This window comes from Cyanistes caeruleus, chromosome 2, assembly GCF_971803275.1.
Source record: "Cyanistes caeruleus chromosome 2, bCyaCae1.hap1.1, whole genome shotgun sequence".
NCBI classification, from domain to species: domain Eukaryota; kingdom Metazoa; phylum Chordata; class Aves; order Passeriformes; family Paridae; genus Cyanistes; species Cyanistes caeruleus.
The window spans coordinates 59,551,799-59,572,548 of NC_141702.1; the positions used below are offsets into that span (position 1 = coordinate 59,551,799).

Below are 20,750 nucleotides of genomic sequence, written 5' to 3' on the forward strand. Positions count from 1 at the left end.
TGTTCATTATATTTTTCAAGTCCAGAAGCTTGAAAGAGCTTTAGTAATGCTGTCTGAAATGTTTCTTGGCTTTTACTGTTCAGAGTTTTCTTTCCTGAAGACCATGGAGAGTACGCAATAGTAAGAAAAACAGGGTACACAGAGTAACTGATTTATCCTTTCAGTGTAGTGAGGACAGTTCTTGTTCACCCTTGGAGGCAAAGTCTGTGTTCAGCCATCCAACCGAGTGCTTTTGCACAGAGGAATGAACTGGAGAAAGTTCATCTCACACTAGGGAACTTGATGGGCTTGATCAGTTTCTATGACCCATCGCTCCCACTTTTGCTGGCAAAAAGCCTTCCTCCCCAGAATAGTTTTCTGCATACATTTCTGTGAGCACCTTCCCACTGTGCTGCTCAGAAACTGTGCCTCTCCTCATCGGCACGTGTGGGGATCACGTGGCTTCTGCTCCCTGAAAAATAGCCCCAGAGAAACGGAGACAGAGATACTCATTTGCTACTTGATGGTAATATCTACTTGGTTTTGCTGACTTAGAAAGACAGCACTTGCCACTGTTTAGATTTATATAAAAGCTGATGAAAACTCCATCCTTAGTTGTTGCAGCTTTGCATGAATAATCCGATCTGTGTGACTAGTGCCTTGTTCTTCACAGATGATGAAATATGTGTTATAGTGCTGTATAGTGATGGTATCTGGTTGTGAGAGGTGCCTCTGTTCTAATCTTCTTGAAAGCTGTGCTGCTCTCCCACCCACCTAATTCTGTAGCATCTTTAAACAAAACCAACTTGATTGCTGTACCGTGGGTAGCACCTATCAAAGTAAGCAAGCATGAGGTCAATCTGTACAATTGCAGCACAAATAAAGCTCCCATTGGTTCTAATGGACTTGTGGTAGGATTAGGCTATTTGAATTCGAACCAATAAGATAAAAGGCGAGTCAGCATAACGTTTGGGTTGTGACCCTTTTTATATTATGTTACCTTTTTTTTCTTTTCTTTGCTTTCACATGCTGCCAGGGCTCCGAGTAGGCAATGAAATCCTGAGCATAAATGGAGAGGCTGTGTCTGATCTTGATCTCAGGCAGATGGAGTTACTGTTTTCAGAGAGAAGTGTAATGCTTACAGTGAGAATGAGCCATTGCGGGACCCAGCAACCCTTATGTGTGTCCTGGTCAGATGGTGACATTTCCAGGGACCCAAAGAGTTTGTTGCCCCCTCCAAACCAGTCACAGCTCCTGGAGGAGTTTCTAGATAACTTCAAAAAGAACACAGCAAATGGTAAGAAATTGACAATAATTCTATTACTTTCACCTCACTTCGAATACCACTGTTTTTTAAAACTCAGTAAAATTATGTGCTTGCCTTAAAAACACTGAAGTACAAACTGTTTAAGTTCCATTTGTGCTCAATATCTGTCTGTTATTGTTTTTTAGGGAAGAGAAATGTAACAGAATATGATTATATCTGTAGGGAAATGATAATATTTTAATCTGTTTGTCTGTACCATCCAGTATTATCAAGTGTTCTCTGAACTGTCCTTTGTCATCTTGAGTATCTCCAACACATCCACTTCCCAGGCACCAATGGTTGAAATGTTGTGATGGCTTTCAGAAGCATTGTTCTGTGTTTGCCATGCTTTCTGTGTGTACCACATGTATGTACCATATACATTAGGGGTATCTTCAATGTCATCATCACCTCAGAAAGGAGTCATTGAGCTCTGCTCCCATCCAGGGATTTTGTGCTCCGGTTGGGTACAGCGGCTGCTGTGTAGAATAAAGCCTATGAAAGGAGCTTTTGTGGGGATTGTTCTGCTTCTACCTGCTCATATTCCTTACTCAGTGTAATCCCACCGGTGGAGGATGTATCCTAACAGTGTCAGGTGAGATCCTGGTGGGTTGCCATGTGAGGAGCAGCAGGCAGGGAAGGTGCCAGGAGGTAAGGAACTCTCCTGGATGTCGTCACGACCCCCCAGCCCCAAGGAGGTGCCAGTGGCCACTGCTGGGTTGCCTTTTCAGCTGGAAGTAGCACAAAGAGGGGCTCTGCCACTGTGGGTGGAGGTGAGCCATGGACTCCCTTCCCTTCCTTTATCTGATGTTACTTCACTGGAGAACCACGTTTTGTGATATCAGAACACTTGTGAATATCTGTCTGAAATAGAAAGTATGTGGGGCTTTGCTCCCCTTTCCTCCCACGCCTTGACTATATTTCAAATAAGTTAGAAGCAAATTTAACAAGATTTTCAGTGTAAAAGGTGCAATTTCGTTGCTCTGCCTCTGGAGGATGCTAGTAAAATTCTGCAGGAAAGCTAGCCAAGATGCAGTGCTGTGTGAAGGGAGCAGCAAGAGATGCAAAAAGAGATCACAGATTTTTGCATATAATTACGATGGCAAGTGTTTTCTGATTGGAATTTTTTTCGTAATTAAAAATGGGAGAGGAGAAAGAATCACATAGGAGAAGTTGTTAGAATGGATTTAATTATAAAGCAATTTTATTAGGTCATCTTTTGAAATTAAAAGAAATCTGAATACAAGATTTGTGATTCAGTAAGTAGCATCTCTCTCAGGGGCCTTATTTCAATTTAAAATGCCATTAAATTGACTAGTGGCACATAAAAGTTAGTGTCATAAACCAAAAATTATGATAGAGCTAATTAATTACATAATTATATCAGGGCTATCATCAAGCATGTTGGCTTGATATCATAGGCCGGCATTACCTTGAGTATTCAGTGTAATAAATGTATGTGTCCACTCACTAGATTCCTCATTCCTCAGGGATAAATTTGCAACCTGTGCAAATATTCCATTATAATAGGAAATTACTGTAGTATGTATTATACTTTAAGCACTAGTGGATAAAGGGACATAGTATATTTGCTTTTCTGCTTAAAAGCAGTTAAGGAAGATTTATTTTATTCTGAAAGGGAACAAATAGTTCTAAATTAAGCTTCGTGAGAAGAACTTTTATGTTAATTCAATTCAGTGTTTAGTGTCTGATCACCTGATCAGTTCAAATGGAAACAGAAGAAAATGGCATTACTTTGAATTAATAGATAATCATAAAGTAACTGTTTATTAACTGTTTTTTAACTGTTCTGTGTCCTGTTACTCAGGAATTGAATAAGATTTTAGATTAGTAGAGGGGGTATTTAATGATCCAAACAGGAATTTGGAGGCCAAGGACTCTCAAATTCATATCCAGTCTTCAGGAAATTCATAGAATCATTAAGGTTGAAAAGAACTTAATAGAGTCCAACATTTGACCAGATGCTGCCATGTCAACCAAACCATAGCACTCAATACCACCTCCAGTTGTTCCTTGAACACTTCTGGGGATGGTGACTCTACCACATCCCTGAGCAGCCTGTTCCAATGCCTAGCCACCCTTTCAGTGGAGAAATATTTCCTGATATCCAGCCTGAATATTCCCTGGTGCAGCTTAAGGCCGTTTCGTCTTGTCCTATTACTTGTTTTCTGGGAGACGAGGCCAACCCCCATCTGGCTACAGCCTCCTTTCAGGTGGTTGTAGAGAACAACAAAGTCTCCTCTGGGCCTTTCTTTCTCCAGGCTAAACACCCCAGCTCCCCCAGCCACTCCTCATATGACCCTCTGCAGACCCTTCAGCAGCTCTGTTTCCCTTCTCTGGACTTGTTCCAGCCCCTCAGTGTCCTTCCTGCAGTGAGGGGCCAGAACTGGACACAGCACTCAAGGTGTGGCCTCACCAGTGCCAAGTTCAGGGACACAATCCCTGCCCTGCTCCTGCTGGCCACACTATTGCTGATCCAGGCCAGGATGCCATTGGCCTTCTTGGCCACCTGGGCACAGCTGGCTCATGTTCAGCTGCTGTTGACCAGCACCCACAGGTCCTTTTCTGCCAGGCCACTTCCCAGCTGCTCTTCCCCAAGCCTGAAGCGCCGCCTGGGGTTGTTGCAGAGCCTGGCACTTGGCCCTGTTGAACCTCATACCACTCAGCTCACTGATTCAGAGATCCCTCTGGAGACCTTCCTGCCCTCCAGCAGACCAACACTCCAACCAAATTTGGTGTCACCTGCAAACTGACTGTGGGACATTTGATTGCCTTGTCCAGATCATTGATAAATACATTAAACAGGACAGGCCCCAGCACTGAGCCCAGAGGAACATCACCCGTGATGTGCCTACAGCTGGATGAACTCCATTCACCACTGGGCTCTCTGGACCCAGCCAACCAGCCAGTTTTTAACCCAGTGAAGAGTGCACTTGTCCAAGCCATGGGCTGGCAGTTCCTGCAGGAGAATTCTGTGGGAGACAGTATCAAAGGCTTTACTGAAAGCTAGGTTGGCTTTGTCCACAGCCTTTCCGTCATCCATCATGGTTGGGTCACCTTGTTATAAAAGGAGACCAGGTTGTTCAAGCAGGACATGGCTTTCCTAAACCTGTGCTAGCTGGGCCTGATCCCCTGGTTGTCCTGATTTATACTGTTCTGTCTGTTGGGTAGAGTTGAGTGAGTCACTCTTTAAGACCACAGTTTTCAAAAATAATTTCTAACATTTGCTTGTCCATATTGAGTCTGTTCTTCTGAAGTAGCACCTCTGAAAGTCAGTTTGTGCTGGAAGAGGGGACCTTTTTAAAAAATCAAGCTCAATTTGGCTGAAGGTACATATCAGGAGTTAAAAAACCTCAGTGCTTCTGCTGTTGCCTCTGTGATTTTAGAAATTACCCTGTCTTTCTAGAGGCTATGAGGATTAATGAGCTAAAATTAATAAAGTGCTTAGAAAATGGAAATTTTCAGCACTGAGTCACACAGCAATGCCCTGCCTAGTGGTTGGTGATGACCAACATGCAAAAGCAAACCAGAACTTAAAATCACTGGGTTCATATAACTTGGACAGTAATAGTTTGCCCACATTTGTTTACAGTTTAGTAACTGTTGTAACTCTGATGAATGCCTTTTCCTACATATTCTGCTGTGTTGAGGATACCCAATTATACCTCACGGTAAACCTTGGCAGCTTTTACTGTTCAGATGGGAAGTGATTGACTTTCTCCAAAGCCACTAATTCTGCCACTCCTGAAAATTTTTCCCAGGGAATTTTTGGTGAGAGTGATTCATTTTCTCCAAGAGGTTGTCATACCCTTGCTAGCTGTATTTTGGACCTGCTGTGGTTGTATCATTTGATCTCCCACATGGCACCACTATGTTCCTGCTGCTTAGCTGCTTGGCGAGTAAAAAGCTTATCTTGGAAAAGAAATTAGATGAAATACTTTTAAAAAATGCACTCATAAATGTGGAGCAACTAAATTTGCTCCAAGCTCCATTGCCAAGGAAATTAAAGAAATATTTATGTAGAATTAAAAAATAAGGAAATCGTTGAAAACTATATTTAGGGCAATGCTGTGTGGGTTTATGGTGTATCTATAGATATATCTATGGTATGAGGCAGGAGGTGGGATCATTAGTAGGTGTGAAAATCCATTGCAGAATGTTAGTTACTGTCAGAGTTGGGCAATTTTTCTCTTTCCTCAGCAAGTGTGTTTTTGCCAAAAAAAAGCTGTTGTTTTTCGTTAGCTGACACTGTTGAAATCAACCCTAATTTGTAAATAGAACTCTGTGATAAAAAAAGAGAAAAAAAAAAGGTGGGGGATGGCAGGTTGGAAATGCTTTAACAAGTTTCCATGATGAAACACTTTCATCTCTGAGGGTTAGAAAGTTAAATAGGAAAGAAACCACTTTAAAAAAAAAAAAGGAAGAAAATTTTAAAAAAATATAATAAATGGCCGTATTGTTCCTGTGCTCCATGCTGTACTACTCACCTGTGGAGTAGGGTGCTTACTTTCTGTGCAGGGCCTGGGTTCCTGTCTTGTCTTTCTGGAAGCACAGTCCCAGGAGCAGTGGAGAAGTCTTGGGTGCTGCTGACATGGAGGAGGCTTGCTCCTCCTCCTCCTCCTCTTCCTCTAGCCCCATAGCACTCCTCCCACCCCTGTGCTGGCAGCAGCACTTGCTGCAGCCCCTGCAGCTAGTCAGGGAGAAAACTTTCTCCCCAGCCCCTGCACACTCAGGGAGTTGAACTGATGGGTGCAGAGTTCTGACAAGGGCCAGAGCCAGGTAAGGAGGAGGAGGAGGAGGAGCAGCGGGGAGCAGGTGCAGGGGAGAGCTGGTTGCAAGGAGAGCTACTCTCAGAGGTAGAAAGTTCTCTTTCAGTTGAGATGCCCAAAGATACACTGCTCTAGCCACTTTGGAGAAAGGGTTTTGCCCTCTGCTTTCCTTCCTCTTGCCCTGATGTCTGGGCAGCAGTGTAGGCTGGGACACGCTGGTTTGTGTCACTCCTGCTGAAGCTGTTTTGTGCTGTATAAGGTATGGCTGGAGTCAGGGAGGAAGAGTCAGGCTCTGTGCTTTTTGACAAATGGCTGGGCTGTGTGCTGGAGAGGAGCAGTTAAATTTTAGCTCCTGATCTGCTAAACATTGAGATATTTTTGCAAAGTGTCAGCGCTTCAGGAGGAGGATCACTGGTTTGAATCCTCACCTGAAAAGTGGCTCTTCTGTTTACCAAGACGTATGCAGCATCTGATTTTAATCTTAGTAAGCACCCACAGAAGCAAAGCTCATCAGTTGGCCACAGGTTTACTTTTTATATGACTAAATTATTTTAAAAATTAGCTTAATAATAACTAATTTGGATTCAATTCCAAGGTACTTCCTGTTTCCAATGCGCTTTTCTAGGTGTTCTAAATGCCTCTGTAAAGTGTTATTACTTTGTCAGATACCACTGGGTTGAAGGAGGAAAAGGAGGACGGAGGTTGGCTCTGCTGCCAGCTGTCCCTGCATGTCGCTGTGCACACCTTTCCACACAGCACCCCATACATCCTCTTTCAGCCCAAACCCACCCTGAGGATCAGAAAGACCTGTGTGTCCTTCTTAAGAGAAGAGTTAGGAGGATGTTGACACTAAGGTGGCCTCTAGCTCCGACAGCCGGGGGCTGTGCCGGGACCACTGGCTCAGACCACTCTGCTTCTTACTGTTTGCCCACAGTTTGTTGTAAATGACTTTAATGTATTGCTGAAAGCATTTAGTAAACTAAGGTAAAACTAAAACTTAACTGAAAAGAATTTCTAAAATAAGTTTTACTTTTAGTTCTGCCCAAATCAGGTCTTGTTTGTTTGCTTAGATGCTGTTTCAACATATAAATTCTCTTTGCTGTGCTATAGGGCATCTCCTTCCTTGTGCGTTGTGTGCGAGGTATCAAAGAAATCTGTTTTTATTCTTTCACAGGAAATTCCTTGGTGCTCAGAATAGGTGAATACTGCTTCTTAGCTTCTCAAGTCCCAAGGATACCCACAGTCCTGTTAGATAATGGGCCCTGATCTCTGCTAGTTGTGCAGATCTGCATACATTGCTCCCTCTTGCCTGGTGGATCTAATACCAGGTATCTGACGGCTTTGTGTGGCATACTAGGAGAGTCTCTCTGTAACACAGACATGTAGCTCTCTATGCAGCATGACTGCTTATCTGCCTGAAGACAGATGACTCTGCTGGGCTTTCTTTTTCTTACTTATTACTCAATTCAGTAGGAAACCACATAGATGTGATAGAACATGCTCATCAGAGCAAGCGCAAGGGGCGGGCTGTGTGTTGACAATAGTCTTGGACAGCTGTGGTGTGTTGGCTCCTGCTCCAAGCTGTTTGTGTGCTCTGAACACAAGTGTCTTCGTCCTACACTCCTGTGAATCACTGGGAAAAGACTGGGTCTGACCTGTGACAATACCTGGGGCTGTAGCAGTGTAGAGTCAATTCAGAGAAAGCATTTGTCTCTTTGGAAGCTGGATCCATTGGACCACTTGTGCCTACTGCATGTTTTGCAAGTGTTTCCCAAGAGTGGTGGTTTAATGAACTCTTGCTGGCACTTGACAAACTGTCCTGTTGGCTTTCTGCTAGATGTGTGTGCACCAAATTGAAAGGTTGCTTATGCTATAAAATGCTCTTCTATGTACTTTCCTACTAAAAGAGCATTTTGTTCTGCTTTCCTAAATGCTGCTATGATTTAATCCCTGTGAAGTCAGTGGGCCAAATTGTTGGGTTTTTTTTTCCTGGTGTAAACTTCATTAAACCCTGTATAGCTGCACCTTCTGGCTCAGTGATATGTAGGCATAAATCATCATATTGCCCTTCCTACTAAATTCTGTAGAGTGACAATATGGATAGCAAGGAGGTTTATTAATTATGATAAAGTTAGAGGCATACACATATAGACTAGTGTCATAGAAAAGATTTAAAACACATCAAACAGCAGATGTTCTGTGTTTCACAGAGGTAAGGTAGGTTGAGTAATGATAAGAACTGTCTAAGCTAGCCACAAACTCTTGCTAAACTATTAACTAATTTTTCCTCTCCTTTTTCCTTTCTGTTTTCATTACTTTTGTGCCTATAAATCTGAGATGGAGAAGAAAATGTACAGCTGAGGTGGTACATTTGGAACCTGGGCAGGGCTAGCTCCATTTCCTTTCCAGATCTCCTCAGTGCAAGTGACCTGTGTGGGCAGCCAAAGCCTCCCAAGTGAGCAATCCTAGTGAACAATCCTGCAGGAGCAGCAAAAACAAGAAGAGGGACCCCCTGACATCACCCCTGCATGTCCAGCAGCTCTAGCCTGGGAGACCTAATGGTAGCAGTGGGTCGCAGCCTGTACTGACTTGGAGAGGATGGTGGTGTAGAGGACCCAGAGAGGATGGTGGTGTAGAGGACCCAGCTTGGACTCTGCTGTGTCTTACTCCTCCATGCTGCAGCCACAAACCTCCAGCTGTTGAACTGGAATAGGAGGGTGATGCATTAGCTGTGGCTAACACTGGCCTCCAGTGAGACCGTGTGGAAGAAGGCATTTGTTACGCACTTAGGAAACAAATGCATGTAGGAACCAGTCTGAGAAGCTGGTGTGAAGTGTTAAACTTCAATCCGAAAAGACTGAACAGCTGAACAGCTGCCTGACTGGCAGATACTTGGGCAGAGAAAGTTTAGAATGCTAAATAACCGAATAGAAACACACCACTGAGATGCAGGGGCTAATCAGGCATTGCTACAGAAGGGCAGGCAGCTATTTCCTGTTATGTTGCTAATTTGTATCTCCTATAGATTCCTGAATCAGCTAATGAGTCAAAAGACTTTGCCTCACCATGAACTGTTAATGGACAAAGGAATCTAAAGGACTCTGCTCCAGCATCGAAATAGATGTTTCTGTAGATATTTAAGAAAAAAAAAGAAATATAAGAGAGCATAGAGCAGCCTATAGAAAGTCAAACTTGCACAAGTAGGTGGTTGATTGGAGTGAAGCCACTGTTCAGCATGTTGCCCAAAATGTCTTAAGAAAGCTGTATGATACAAGAATATTTGCGTGAACATGCTGCCTTTTTCTATAATTGAAAATGTGGAATGTTAAAAGAAGAAGTGTCACTTCCCTCACTGAAAGGGGAGAACAAAGGAAAAAGACTTGTCCTGCTTGATCATTTCAGATCCTAGACAGAAGTAGGAATTTCTCTTTGTCTAGGCAGTATCACATATGTAAATAGAAGCAGCCCAGTTGCACTGTACGTTGGGAAGCATGTAGAGCACCTTCTGATGTTTCATAGTTTGCTCCCTGAAGCCAAAACATATGGATGAGAGGGGCCATGAAGGGAATATTCTTGGCTGGTCTGTAATTGCACGTCTTGTTTGGTAACAATTAGTCTAGTTAGTGACAGGCCTCTAGTAATTCTGTGTTTAAGAATCCTGTCTAGGAAGTCTGATGTTATGACAGCTGTATGCTAATTTTCTTTTCAGTTTTTAACATATGGAAAGGATTCCTGAATGAGTTTCCAGCTACACCAAGGAGTCAGTGGTTGCAGCCTTGAAGCTAACCTAAGAGTATACCTTCTTTCTAGCCAGTCCCAAAATAGGTCACAAAACATCCAGACCACCAAAAAGTGATAGAAGCCAAAACATCTTACAGAGATAATTTAATAATTTCTGAATTCTTAAATTCAGTTATTTTTATTTGTTTTTCTAACATGTTCAGTTTTCTAGAGACTGAAGTTACTTTTGCTAGTAGATTAAAGTCACGATAATTTAGCAATGAGTTTGAGCTAGCTGTTAAACTTCCAGAAGAACTTGAGAATTGCCTAGGCAAAAAGAGGAAGGTGGTTTTGAATTGATAATAAATTCAGTGTTTCATTATCTTTTTAACTGTTGGTTAAAGCAGCATGAAAGCTCTAAACCACTGTACAGTTAGTAACCACAATTACTGCCTGCAAATAAATTTGGATTTACTCCAGCATCAGAGTGAATGCTGTGAGTACCAACTGTGGGGAAAAAAAATGGACTGTCACTGTATAATAGTTAAAAACTTACAAAGATTCAATGAATTGAGCTGACATGAACACTCAATGAATTGAGATTAATAAGAATCTGAATTTGGGGTCCATGGTACCTCAGTCTCTTGCCCAAATACATAGAGAACCTCAGTGAAGATAAAAAGTGAACCAAATTGCTTTGGCTTTCAGCTTGAAGTGGTAGAGAATATGGTGTGTTTCAATGGACATTTCTCATCTGTGGCTGCAATCCACCTACCTTCTCTTAAAAATCTGTTTTCTTAATGCAGAAGTTACCTAGAGACAGTTTTCAGCCTCGAAATCAAATGTGACCATAAAAACTCCTCATGAAAAAGCTCAGTGTGTAGCAGCTGTTTTTCATATGTTGAAGCTTGTACTAGTAGGATGTAAGAAGGCAAAAAACAGATTTGTTTATTTATTCACTACTATGACATGCAGAGGAAATAGATGAATAATGAGGTAAAGTAGGACCTTTCAGTCCACTTTTCCTAGGTGGAAATTAGTTCTCCACTTGTTACTTGAGCTAGACCATTCTTGTGTCATGGTCTTTGAATTTTTCCTCTGCTGATTTACCACCAAATTTCTAATAATCTTTCTCTGGCCAAAGATTGTTTAGGAAAAAAACCCTGCTTTTATCTGAAGGCCTTGAATAATTCTGTGTCTCCAAAGACCTTGTGATGAAGGCCCAGACATGGGCCTTCATGATAGAAACCCTGGAGCAGAAACTCCAGTGTCTTCTTGTAACAAAACTTCACCAAACTTACCCAGGTGTATGCCCACAACTTCATCTTCTAGACCCTTCTCTCTTTTATTAGCAATTTTTCCAGTTCAAATGGCCATTGTAGGACAGTTAATGAATCTTCCATGGAATTTTCTTTTGCTTTTCTTCTTCCTGACAATAGTTATTGTGTTCTTTGCAACCTAGAGAAAACTCTAGAGGGCTGTAGAGATTGTGTGGGCTCTGTCATATATTCCAACTGGTGGGTGCCCCTTCCATGCTGATCCCAGGGGACAGTATGAGCCAAAGAATTGAAAAGACTTATCCTCCCATAAGCAAGACATACAAGTTATTCATGGGTGAACTAGTGAACCCAGAACCCTTCATCTCTCTGGTGAAACTTGGATGCCTTCTTGAACAGAGATTGTGAGAATGTCTCTTGAAAGCTATTCAATAAATTCCTTTGGATCAACTGTTACTTTTTGAAAGATATTTCTTGAAGTTTCTGAATAAGGCAAAGGATACAGAAGGAAATGCTCACAGATCTATTTTATCAACTTGATTACAGAAGAGTAAATATACTGTTGAAAACTTGAAATGTATTTGGTTGTATAAAACCAAAAGAAATAAGCACACACTTGCTACCTGCCAGGCAGAACAGTTTAACTGAAGTTATGAGTGTTGGTCTCTGAGGGAGCATTTTTAGAGCTCATTGTGCTGATATTACTCTTCTCCAGGCAATGCTGGAATGGTTCACCTACCACTCCCTGTTTTTCAGTAAGTCTGAAGGCATGAAGACCACCAAAGCTTTGTTCCTTTCTGAGAGTTGGCTCAGACTTTGGTATTATTTGCACCAGGGATTTTGAAAATATTTGTTATCTTCTCTTGGAAGTTTACTTTTCTCTTGATAGTAGCATTGGCTAGAAGAATATGAGAACTGTAAGCTTATCATAATTAACTGATCAGTCTGGAGAATTTGCACAACAGTGGAAAATGCAGCTTTCCACACACCTGGCTTAACTTTATTACCCAAGTGTAATATCTCATTTCCAGATAAACCATACAGCCAATTATGGAAACTCTGTAATAGGGAGTGGGAGAATATCCTACATGCTGAAGATCTGCTGCATTGTGTTTTTATTGGCAGCTTTTAGAACATTTGGGAATTAGTGAAAATATTGAATACATTATTTCCTAGTGGACAGTCTGGACCTCCTGCAATCCTTTATAGCTGTGGATCCTATTTTTTTTCAAGGTAAAAATCATGTTACTATTCTCAGAAGTAAGTTGTTGTCCACTTTATTGCTGTTTTGCCTCATCTGTCTGAAATCACTGGACAACACCAGTGCTTAAAAAAATGCTGTCAGTTGCTCTGATCTGAGTCAGGATATCAGTCTTTTACAGACTAGGCCAAGCCCATGATAACTGCTTGAGTGCCAGTGTATCTACAGCATCTAACATTGCAGATTAAAAACTGCAGCAGAGAGAACAGGAAGTGAGAGTCCTCTTTCCCTTTCAAGTGCCAGAGAGCTACAAACAAGAAAATGATCAGTTTGTTGTAGTGGAGTTGTTAATGAACATCAGAGCTGGAGTCAGCACGAAACTGGGGTAGGACATCTGTTGGGGCTTATAATCCATGTGCACTTGTGATATAAATATTCCCTTAGTCATAAACATTCTTTGCCAGGATCTTTAAGCACCAGTATTAATGAAACTTCTTGTGCTCTACTGGAGAGACAGAGGCTCCTGGCTATTTTAACCTGTGTAGCTGTATTATGTATGTATGTATGTATGTATGTATGTGTGAAACATTTGTGCTATTATTGGTAATAAACAAAACCAAGGATGGGAAGGAATTTCCAGACTCAGCATGTCCAATCCTCTGCTTGTTATGGCTTTGGGACAACCCTTATTGATACATTTATCCTATTCCATTTTCAAATAGATTGTTTGCATTCTTTGTGCCTAGGTAAGTCTAAGAAATTTATTCATGCGATGGTTGAAAGCCAGTCTTTAATTGCCTGCATAGACATCTTCCTGGCCAGTGTAATGACTGATCAGTATCTGCTGACCTTGGCCATTGCTTAAATAGCTCTAGCTCACAACTACATGTTGTCAACCCCTTCTCCACACTTCCACGATTTTCTGTCATGTTTCCAACTCAAGAGTCCCAGTTTACAGAAGAAGTGGTTCTTACAGGTCCCTGAAACTCTCTCCCATGCGATTTCATTCTAGGACTGTGCCTTCATCTTCAAGGTTGTCCATATCTCCTTTATACATCTCCAGTCATGCTCCTAATTAATGCTCTGTATTCCCTTTGAATGATTTGAGTATTTAATTGGACTACTTATTATTGTAATGTCTTTGCTGAGACAAATAATGAAATAATCAAACAAAATTAGTCCCCAAACCCACCTTAGACAAAATCTACAATCTAGCCTTTCCCAGGCCTAGGAGTTAATTCAGACAAATCTGTTCTCAACTTACCTGCTAACTAGTTCTGTCTTGTTTTAATTCCTATCCTTTTCATTGTGGCTAACATTTTTCCTTGGAACTTTATGAAAGCTTCTTGTTTCTTTTTTTCTTTTTTAAACTAAGTTTCCAGGAGGTTATTTTTATCCTATAATTTTGTCTTTAAAAAAATATTGTATTAAAGGTGAATATCAGATTATTTTGACACAACCTGCTTACCCATAATGTATATATGTTATATTCCATTTATCTTCACATTTCTGATTTGTCTTTCCTTGAATCTATTGTGATGAAAGCCTATGGTTACTACATAGGTTATAGATCTATATTTTCCAAAATGAGATTACCCCAGAATTCTCATTCTTTCTTTGAACATAGCTATTGCATGTTATTCACCAGCTGTGTAGTCTCGTCCTCTTGTTCCCATCATCGTTTGAATAATTTACTAAAATCCTTGCTCCTGAGTTTCAATTTCATATGCCAGGTTTTATACATTGAGAGCTAAAGTTTAGTCCTCTGCTCAGCTGCTTGAGTGCAACACGGCTTGCACCCACCTCAGACTTGTTTTTTTTTCTGATCATTAATTGCTGTCCTGCCTTACTCATCCTTGTTGATTACAGATGTATGTCAGCCTGGTTCAGCCAAGCCCTATGGGACTGGCTTTACCGTGGCCTTTAGAGTCAGAATCTGTTTGTTGTAGTGAGTGCTTGGTGATGTGGTAAGTGGATCAGGTGTAGTCAGAGATACCAGGAAAGACTCACAGCTGCTAGCTGTAAATCAAGCATCTTACCTTAGCTGAGACATGCCTGGGTGCAGTTCCCTCGCCTGATTCTGACAAAACATCTGACTTCATCTCTCTGTCCCTCTCTCTCCTACAGCTGAGAATAGTTATCAAGTAGTGCACAGAGCTGCTCCTCCTCACAGATCTGAAAATGATGCCCTGCAGTGGTTTTAGTTTGTCTTGGAGTGACTGAGTACATTTAATTTTTCTGTGTTGTCTTCTCATGTAGATGTAGAAGGAATTTTTATTCAATTTACCATTGTTTTTGGAGTGGCAGGTGGAAATACTCCTTCTTGCCAAAGTTTGAAAAAGTAGGTGGTTACACCACCTACACAGTGCTTGACATTTGATAACACTTGACATGCTTGTGATGGTTATTTGGCACTTTTTAAATCAGTGAGAGCAGTCTGAAATGGAACAAGTTCTGATGCATTATGAAAAGAGAGCTATGAATAAAGAAACAGGATCCTCAGTTCCCACTGTCTCCTCATGATGATTTTGCCTTTGCAGTGAGCAGCTAAACTGGTAGGAGCATCTCCGACTTGAAAGTAATTAAGGCTTCTTCATTAATTAACCAAAAGAGAGATAAGTGACATTTGCATTTGCTGATGGCTTCTTTATGGTAAATGAATTGCCGGATGGTTGATGTTGATGTTTTCCAGTTGATTTCCTTTGGATTCTTGGCTGGGATTGCAGCAGAGATTATTATTATTGTCTCACACATCTGCTAGACGATGAGTTTCCATTGTACCTCACTGCTCACAAACACATGAATAACTTCCCCACTTGTACGTGTACCACTGCATCAACATGGGAAGAAACATTCCCATAGGCATACAGAGCTCTTGGATATGCTGCATGTGTTTGTTTTTCAAACCAACTGTCCCATCTGCGTGCTCTGGGCCTGGATTTTTAATTGGATGTTGAGCAGCGAGGAACATACTTAAGAAGTATGTTTTCTCTCAGTTTTAGTGGTTACACTATAGCTTCTCTTGAATGATTGAGTCACCTGCCTGCTTGCCAGCAAGACACAACACTGCAGGAGTAATGGCATTCTTTGGTGATGCTGTTGGTAGCTAAAGGTGCTGAGATTGTTCTCAGCACTTGATGGTTCTTTGCTAGAAACCAAGAAATATGTTTAGTATGTATTTCATGTGATGTAACTTAAGCTTTTTACATACAGGCACTCTTTTCCCACCCCACCGTGCTTTTCTGGGAATCCTAGCATTTATTTGTAGCTGCTACTCTTCTTGTTTGCAACAAGCTGATTGTATTGGGTTTGTGGGGCAAGCTTTTGGTAGCTGGGGGCTACAGGGGTGGCTTCTGTGAGAAGCTTCTAGATGCTTCCCCGTGCCAACTGGTTCCAATACGGGCTCACCACTGGCCAAGGCTGAGCCCATCAGCAGTGGTGTAGCTCCTCTGGGATAAGATATTTAAGGAGGGGGAAAAAAGCCTGCATGATTGCAGCTGGAGGGAGGAGTGACAATAGCTGAGAAAAAAAACTCTGCAGACACCAAGGTCAGTGAAGAAGGAAGGGCTGGGATGTGCTCTGGGTGCTGGAGCAGACCTTGCAGCCCTTGGTGCAGACCATGGTGAGACAGCTGTTCCACTGCAGCCCATGGAGATCCATAGGAGAGCAGAGATCCACCTGCAGCCTGTGGAAGACCCTCACAGGAGCAGATGGATGCAGGAAGGAGGCTGTGACCCTGTGGGAAACCCACTCTCTGGAGCAGGTTTGCTGGCTGGATTTGTGATGCTGGGGGGGACCCACCTTGGAGCAGTTTGTTCCAGAAAGCCTGCACCCTGTGTGAGGGACCCATGCTGGAGCAGTCTGTGAAGAACTGCAGTCTGTGGGACGGAGTATTGCTGGAGAAGTTCAAGGAGGACTGTCTCCCATGGGAGGGTCTCCATGCTGGAGCAGGGAAAGAGTGTGAGGAGTGCTCCCCATGAGGAGAAAGGAGCAGCAGAGACAATGAGTGATGAACTGACCACAGCACCCCATTCCCTGATGCCCTGTGCTGCTCAGGGGAAGGAGGGAGAGAAAATCAGGAACAAAGTTAAGTCTGGGAAGAAGAGAGGGGTGGGGAAAAAATGTTTTTAAGATTTGGGTTTATATCTCATTATCCTAGTCTGATTTGATTAGTAGTAAATTAAACTAATTTTCCCAGGTTGAGTCAGTTTTGCCTGTGACAGTGACTGGTGCGTGATCTCTCCCTGTGTTTTTCTCAGCCCATGACCCTTTCATTAGATTTTTCTCCCCTGCTCAGCTGAGGAGAGGAGTGATTGAGCTGCTTTGGAGGACATTTGGTGTCCAGTTTGGGTCAACCCACCGTGCTGACTTAGTATTTTCTTTTCTGGAGACACTCCTGTTTGCTAGACTGGAAAAAAGTATCTGCTTCAGAGGTTCCTGAATCCCAGCTGGAAGTGATAAACATTTCAATTCACCAAGCATGAGCATGTGTGTAAACAGGACAGAGAGGTGTGCTGCAGCAGAGAAAAATTATGTTAAACAATTTAAACTATGTTTTGTTTAACTCATTATTATCAGTCCCATTTTTCTTCCAGACAGTTTTATCACAAGTATGTCAGTAGAATAAATCAAATGTACTACTGTAATGGAGCTGTAAGGGCAGATTTAGCCACGATACACTCACTATTTACTATGCTACAAAGCCTCTCAAGCAATGTTTTCAGTGAAGTATTCCATGTTTTCTCTAAATAGAGAGAAACATAATTCTAGTAACATCAGAGTTTTGGTTTGGGGTTTTTTTAATAATGATTAAAAAAGGCCTGGAAGTGCTAGTTTGACCTTCAATTTCAGTGGTTTTTAGGAACATGTATCCCCTTGCATACTTTTGCATCCTCATGGCCAGCAAAGAACCAGAATATTCTATACTGGAACAAATTTGTACTTGCACAGTGCTAGCATCTTTCTTAATTTTGTGCATAGTTTTGTTCCTAGTTTTACCTGAAAACATAATGGTTACCCAGCCTGTAAGAGAACATTTTGACATTACTATTTGTATACATCTTTGGTCATATGAATTCTGTTGTAGAGCTAAATCTAAATTTGAACGTTTAAAGAAAATACTTTTTGTGGGGTTTGACTTTGCTAGTCTCCTTCCACTTATCATTGGAAGTAGAAAGAATTTTGGCATTGAACTTTTTGCTCTGTTCATGTCCTTAAGCTTTGCATTTGTAATTACCCATTTTCTAGGGTAATACTACTTTTTTTCTGGGGGGGGCTTGGGGATTAAGCTATGCAGCTGATATTGGTGCTTCTTTGCTTTTTGGGAATATTCTGTAGGAGCAGATCCAAAGGAAGTCCCCTTCCACAGCAAAAGAAGGAAGAGGAGACAGGATGTGGACGCAAAACTGATCAACAACCCATACATCCTTCCTTCCTTTCTTTCTTCCCTCCCCATGTTAGTTCTGCATACAATGTAGGATGCTGTAGGATGTCTTTTTTCACCTTGGATTCCTTCCGTGTGACTTTTTTTAGGTTTTGCTATTTAAAATAACATTTACTGCTGCTTCTCCATCGTCAGCAACTCATTCTGCCAACAGCAAATGCTATAAAAATGGGCAAGTCTATGTAGCCTACCCCTGAGAGGCTACAAAGGAAAAACAAAATAAGGGTGAAGGCAGGAAAAGATGGGTCATCTGGAAAAAGCAATGCAATGTTCTGTTTGCCTATTTTGGGTGTTGTTATCCTGATTTCTTCTGTTTATGTTGTTTGGCGATTGATTTACCCTATTTTCCTCTTCCCACATTTATGCTCTCTCTTAGTTGTTGTGTTTGTAAGTTAGTTTTACTGCTTCATAAAGAACAAACATGTTTAATGATCACTTTGTAAAATTAGGGAAATAGGGTTTTTTTCTTGCTAGGTAGCTACCTGAGATCAAACTTTAGATCCTTCATGCCATTGCAAAATGTATCTCAGGTACATGATGTTTGGATGGGAGAAGGGCATTAAAACCCAGAGTGGAAGTAGAAACTGCTCAACTGGGAAACAATAGGAAATAATATCCTTGGCATCACCTTACCCTGAAGAAAATGTTCTTTAAAAGTCAATTTAAGTTTTAGGGGTTGGCTTGACCAGGAGTTGACAGTGGTTGAAGTCAATAGGCATTTATGTGTACTCATATACAGAAGAGAGCCTCAAAATTACTTCAAGTCCAGAGGAAAGGAGAAAATTAATCAGGCTTGGTGGAGGAAGAGAGGTAAAAGCATAATAACATAAATAGACAAGACAGACTCTTTCTTATGGTCTTAAAGACAATGGATGGCTGGAGTGGAGTTGTATAAAATGTGTTGTTTCTGCAAAAGTGATAACTCTTGGGGTATTGCATATTACATAGACTCTTCTATATCAGGAGCCTCACCTGACTCTGGGAGGAGAAGGTAAAAAAGCCTGAGGAGAGAAAAGTGATGAGACTTTGTTCCTGCAAGGATAGGGAAATGAGAAAGTGGTCAAGTCTTTGGCATGTGGGAGGACAGTGTCAGCCTTGCTGCTAAGCTTGACCTGAGCACCTTAATAACATAGAAAAGCCCAAGTTGATATTGTGCTGAGTTATTTGCATGTCTTTCTCTGACTTGCCTCTGGAGTCTGTCATCCATGTTTTATCTTACCAGGAAGGCTCCTTGTGGATTGCAAAGTGCTCTTTTGGGCCTAAAATTCCCATTTTCCTCTCTGCTTCAGTCCATGTTGGTCAGTTCTTTCTGAGAGGAGCTGGTCCTGCTTTGCATGAGCAGGACAACAGCAACACCCGGACAGCTAAATTCTATTGTCATTCCCAATTTCTTTATTGCAAGCTGTCATGATTTTACTGCAAGATGGGTGGTATTTGTTTAATTACCATTTTAGTTGCTGGTGTCAGTGATTAAATAAGAATCTTACCTTTCACTTAAAAATAAGTCTCCAGCATTTGTAGGTGTTGAGAAAGAGTTTGAAAATGTGGTAAAGTAGTGGGAATTATACTCTGGAGGCTTAAAGGCTAGGAAACAAAGCAGCAAACTTTATTTTTTACCCCCACCTCCTTTATTTTATTGCTGTTATACTAGATGAGGTTGCTGAAAATCCTTTTTCTTTTCTTTCTTTCTTTTTTTTAAATTTATTTGGTGGTTGCTTTATAATTTTCAGCTACATGGATTGATAATACTGCAGATCAAAAATCACTTCTTCACTTCTAGGATTTTTAATTAGAATTTCCATGTGAACAGCTCTGCAGATTTTCAGCAGCCAATTGAGGGAATATAAAGAGAAAGAACATCATTTTTGTATGAACGCTCAGCATTGTTGGATAGCTTTTGAGTTTAAATGTAAATGTTACTGAAAGGTACAGTATGTAAGTAAGTAGAGCCGGGCAGTGCTGCCTCTGGTTTTTGCATTGTGCCAGCTACTGTGTAGATGGACTCCAAACTTGAGAAAATTGGTAAACTATTTAGAAGAAGGAGGGATTCTGTCTGTATTATGAATTATGTTTGTTCCAGGGCAAAATTCTCTTTTCTTCTTAAATCTTTAAAGGATTCAGGACTAAGTCATGTCAAACAATGGTGTGTTCATCCAGGGAGAACTGCTGAGTGCATTTAATAATCTTCACTGGTTGTCTCAGCACAGAGTGTGCTGATTATAGATAGTGCTGCCTTCAAAAGCATGCTGTTAGCAAGAGCGCTGGGTTTATTTTGGTAGATCAGATATGCACATTGCTTCAGACAGCCTCTGATGTCCAGCTGCTGTTTGGAAAGCAGAGTTTCAAGGCATAGTTGCTCCCTGCTTTGACCTCTCCCATTGTTTTTTGAGGGGTGCAGATGATTGCAAATTTTCTATTTCTTCTGGACATGTCACACAGTGTCCTGGTCTAGTTGGCGTGGTGGTGTTAGGTCGTAGGTTGGACTCGGTGATCTCAGAGGTTTTTTCCAGCCTAATTGATTCTGTGATTCTCTCCTGCTGGTGTAATTGTACTAGCCACTGAAAGTGTTGGGGTAAGAGCAAATTTTTTTCCTGTTTCTGTCCTATAACCATCTAATTTATTTGTGTTTTATTTCAAATGCAGACTTTAGTAATGTGCCTGACGTCACATCCAGTTTGAAAAGGAGCAGTACTGATGGCACTCTGGACCAAGTGCCACACAGGGAGAAGACTGATCCACCCTTCAGGGTAAGAAAATGCTTGACACAGAAATCCTTATGAGCCAAAAGGCAGTGTTGTAGTGTTAATGCTCTGCATTTTGTTGGAAAGAATTTAACATATGGCATTAATTTGAAAAAAATTGTATGCATATTAATTGTACTTGGTGTTTTAGTATCTTGAGGTCACCCTGACAGGTCAGCATCTACAGCACAGCTGCTGCATCTGCAGGAGCAGTGTGATGGGGGCAAATGGCAAGCAGGTGGAGACTTGTCAAATTAATTTTTCTGTGTGGCTTGAACCCAGTTCCTGCAGAG

At 41.5% G+C, this 20,750-nt stretch overlaps 1 protein-coding gene across 6 annotated transcripts in view; it reads left to right on the forward strand.

The window, feature by feature from the left end:
- TIAM2 (TIAM Rac1 associated GEF 2) overlaps window positions 1–20,750 on the forward strand; it is a 166,614-nt gene that overhangs the window by 115,150 nt on the left and 30,714 nt on the right. For all 6 annotated transcript variants that reach the window (XM_086877306.1, XM_086877305.1, XM_086877308.1 and 3 more), the window contains 2 exons: window positions 1,016–1,276; window positions 20,360–20,463. In XM_086877306.1, coding sequence (XP_086733432.1) covers window positions 1,016–1,276; window positions 20,360–20,463 — 365 coding nt within the window. The remainder of the gene's footprint in view (window positions 1–1,015; window positions 1,277–20,359; window positions 20,464–20,750) is intronic.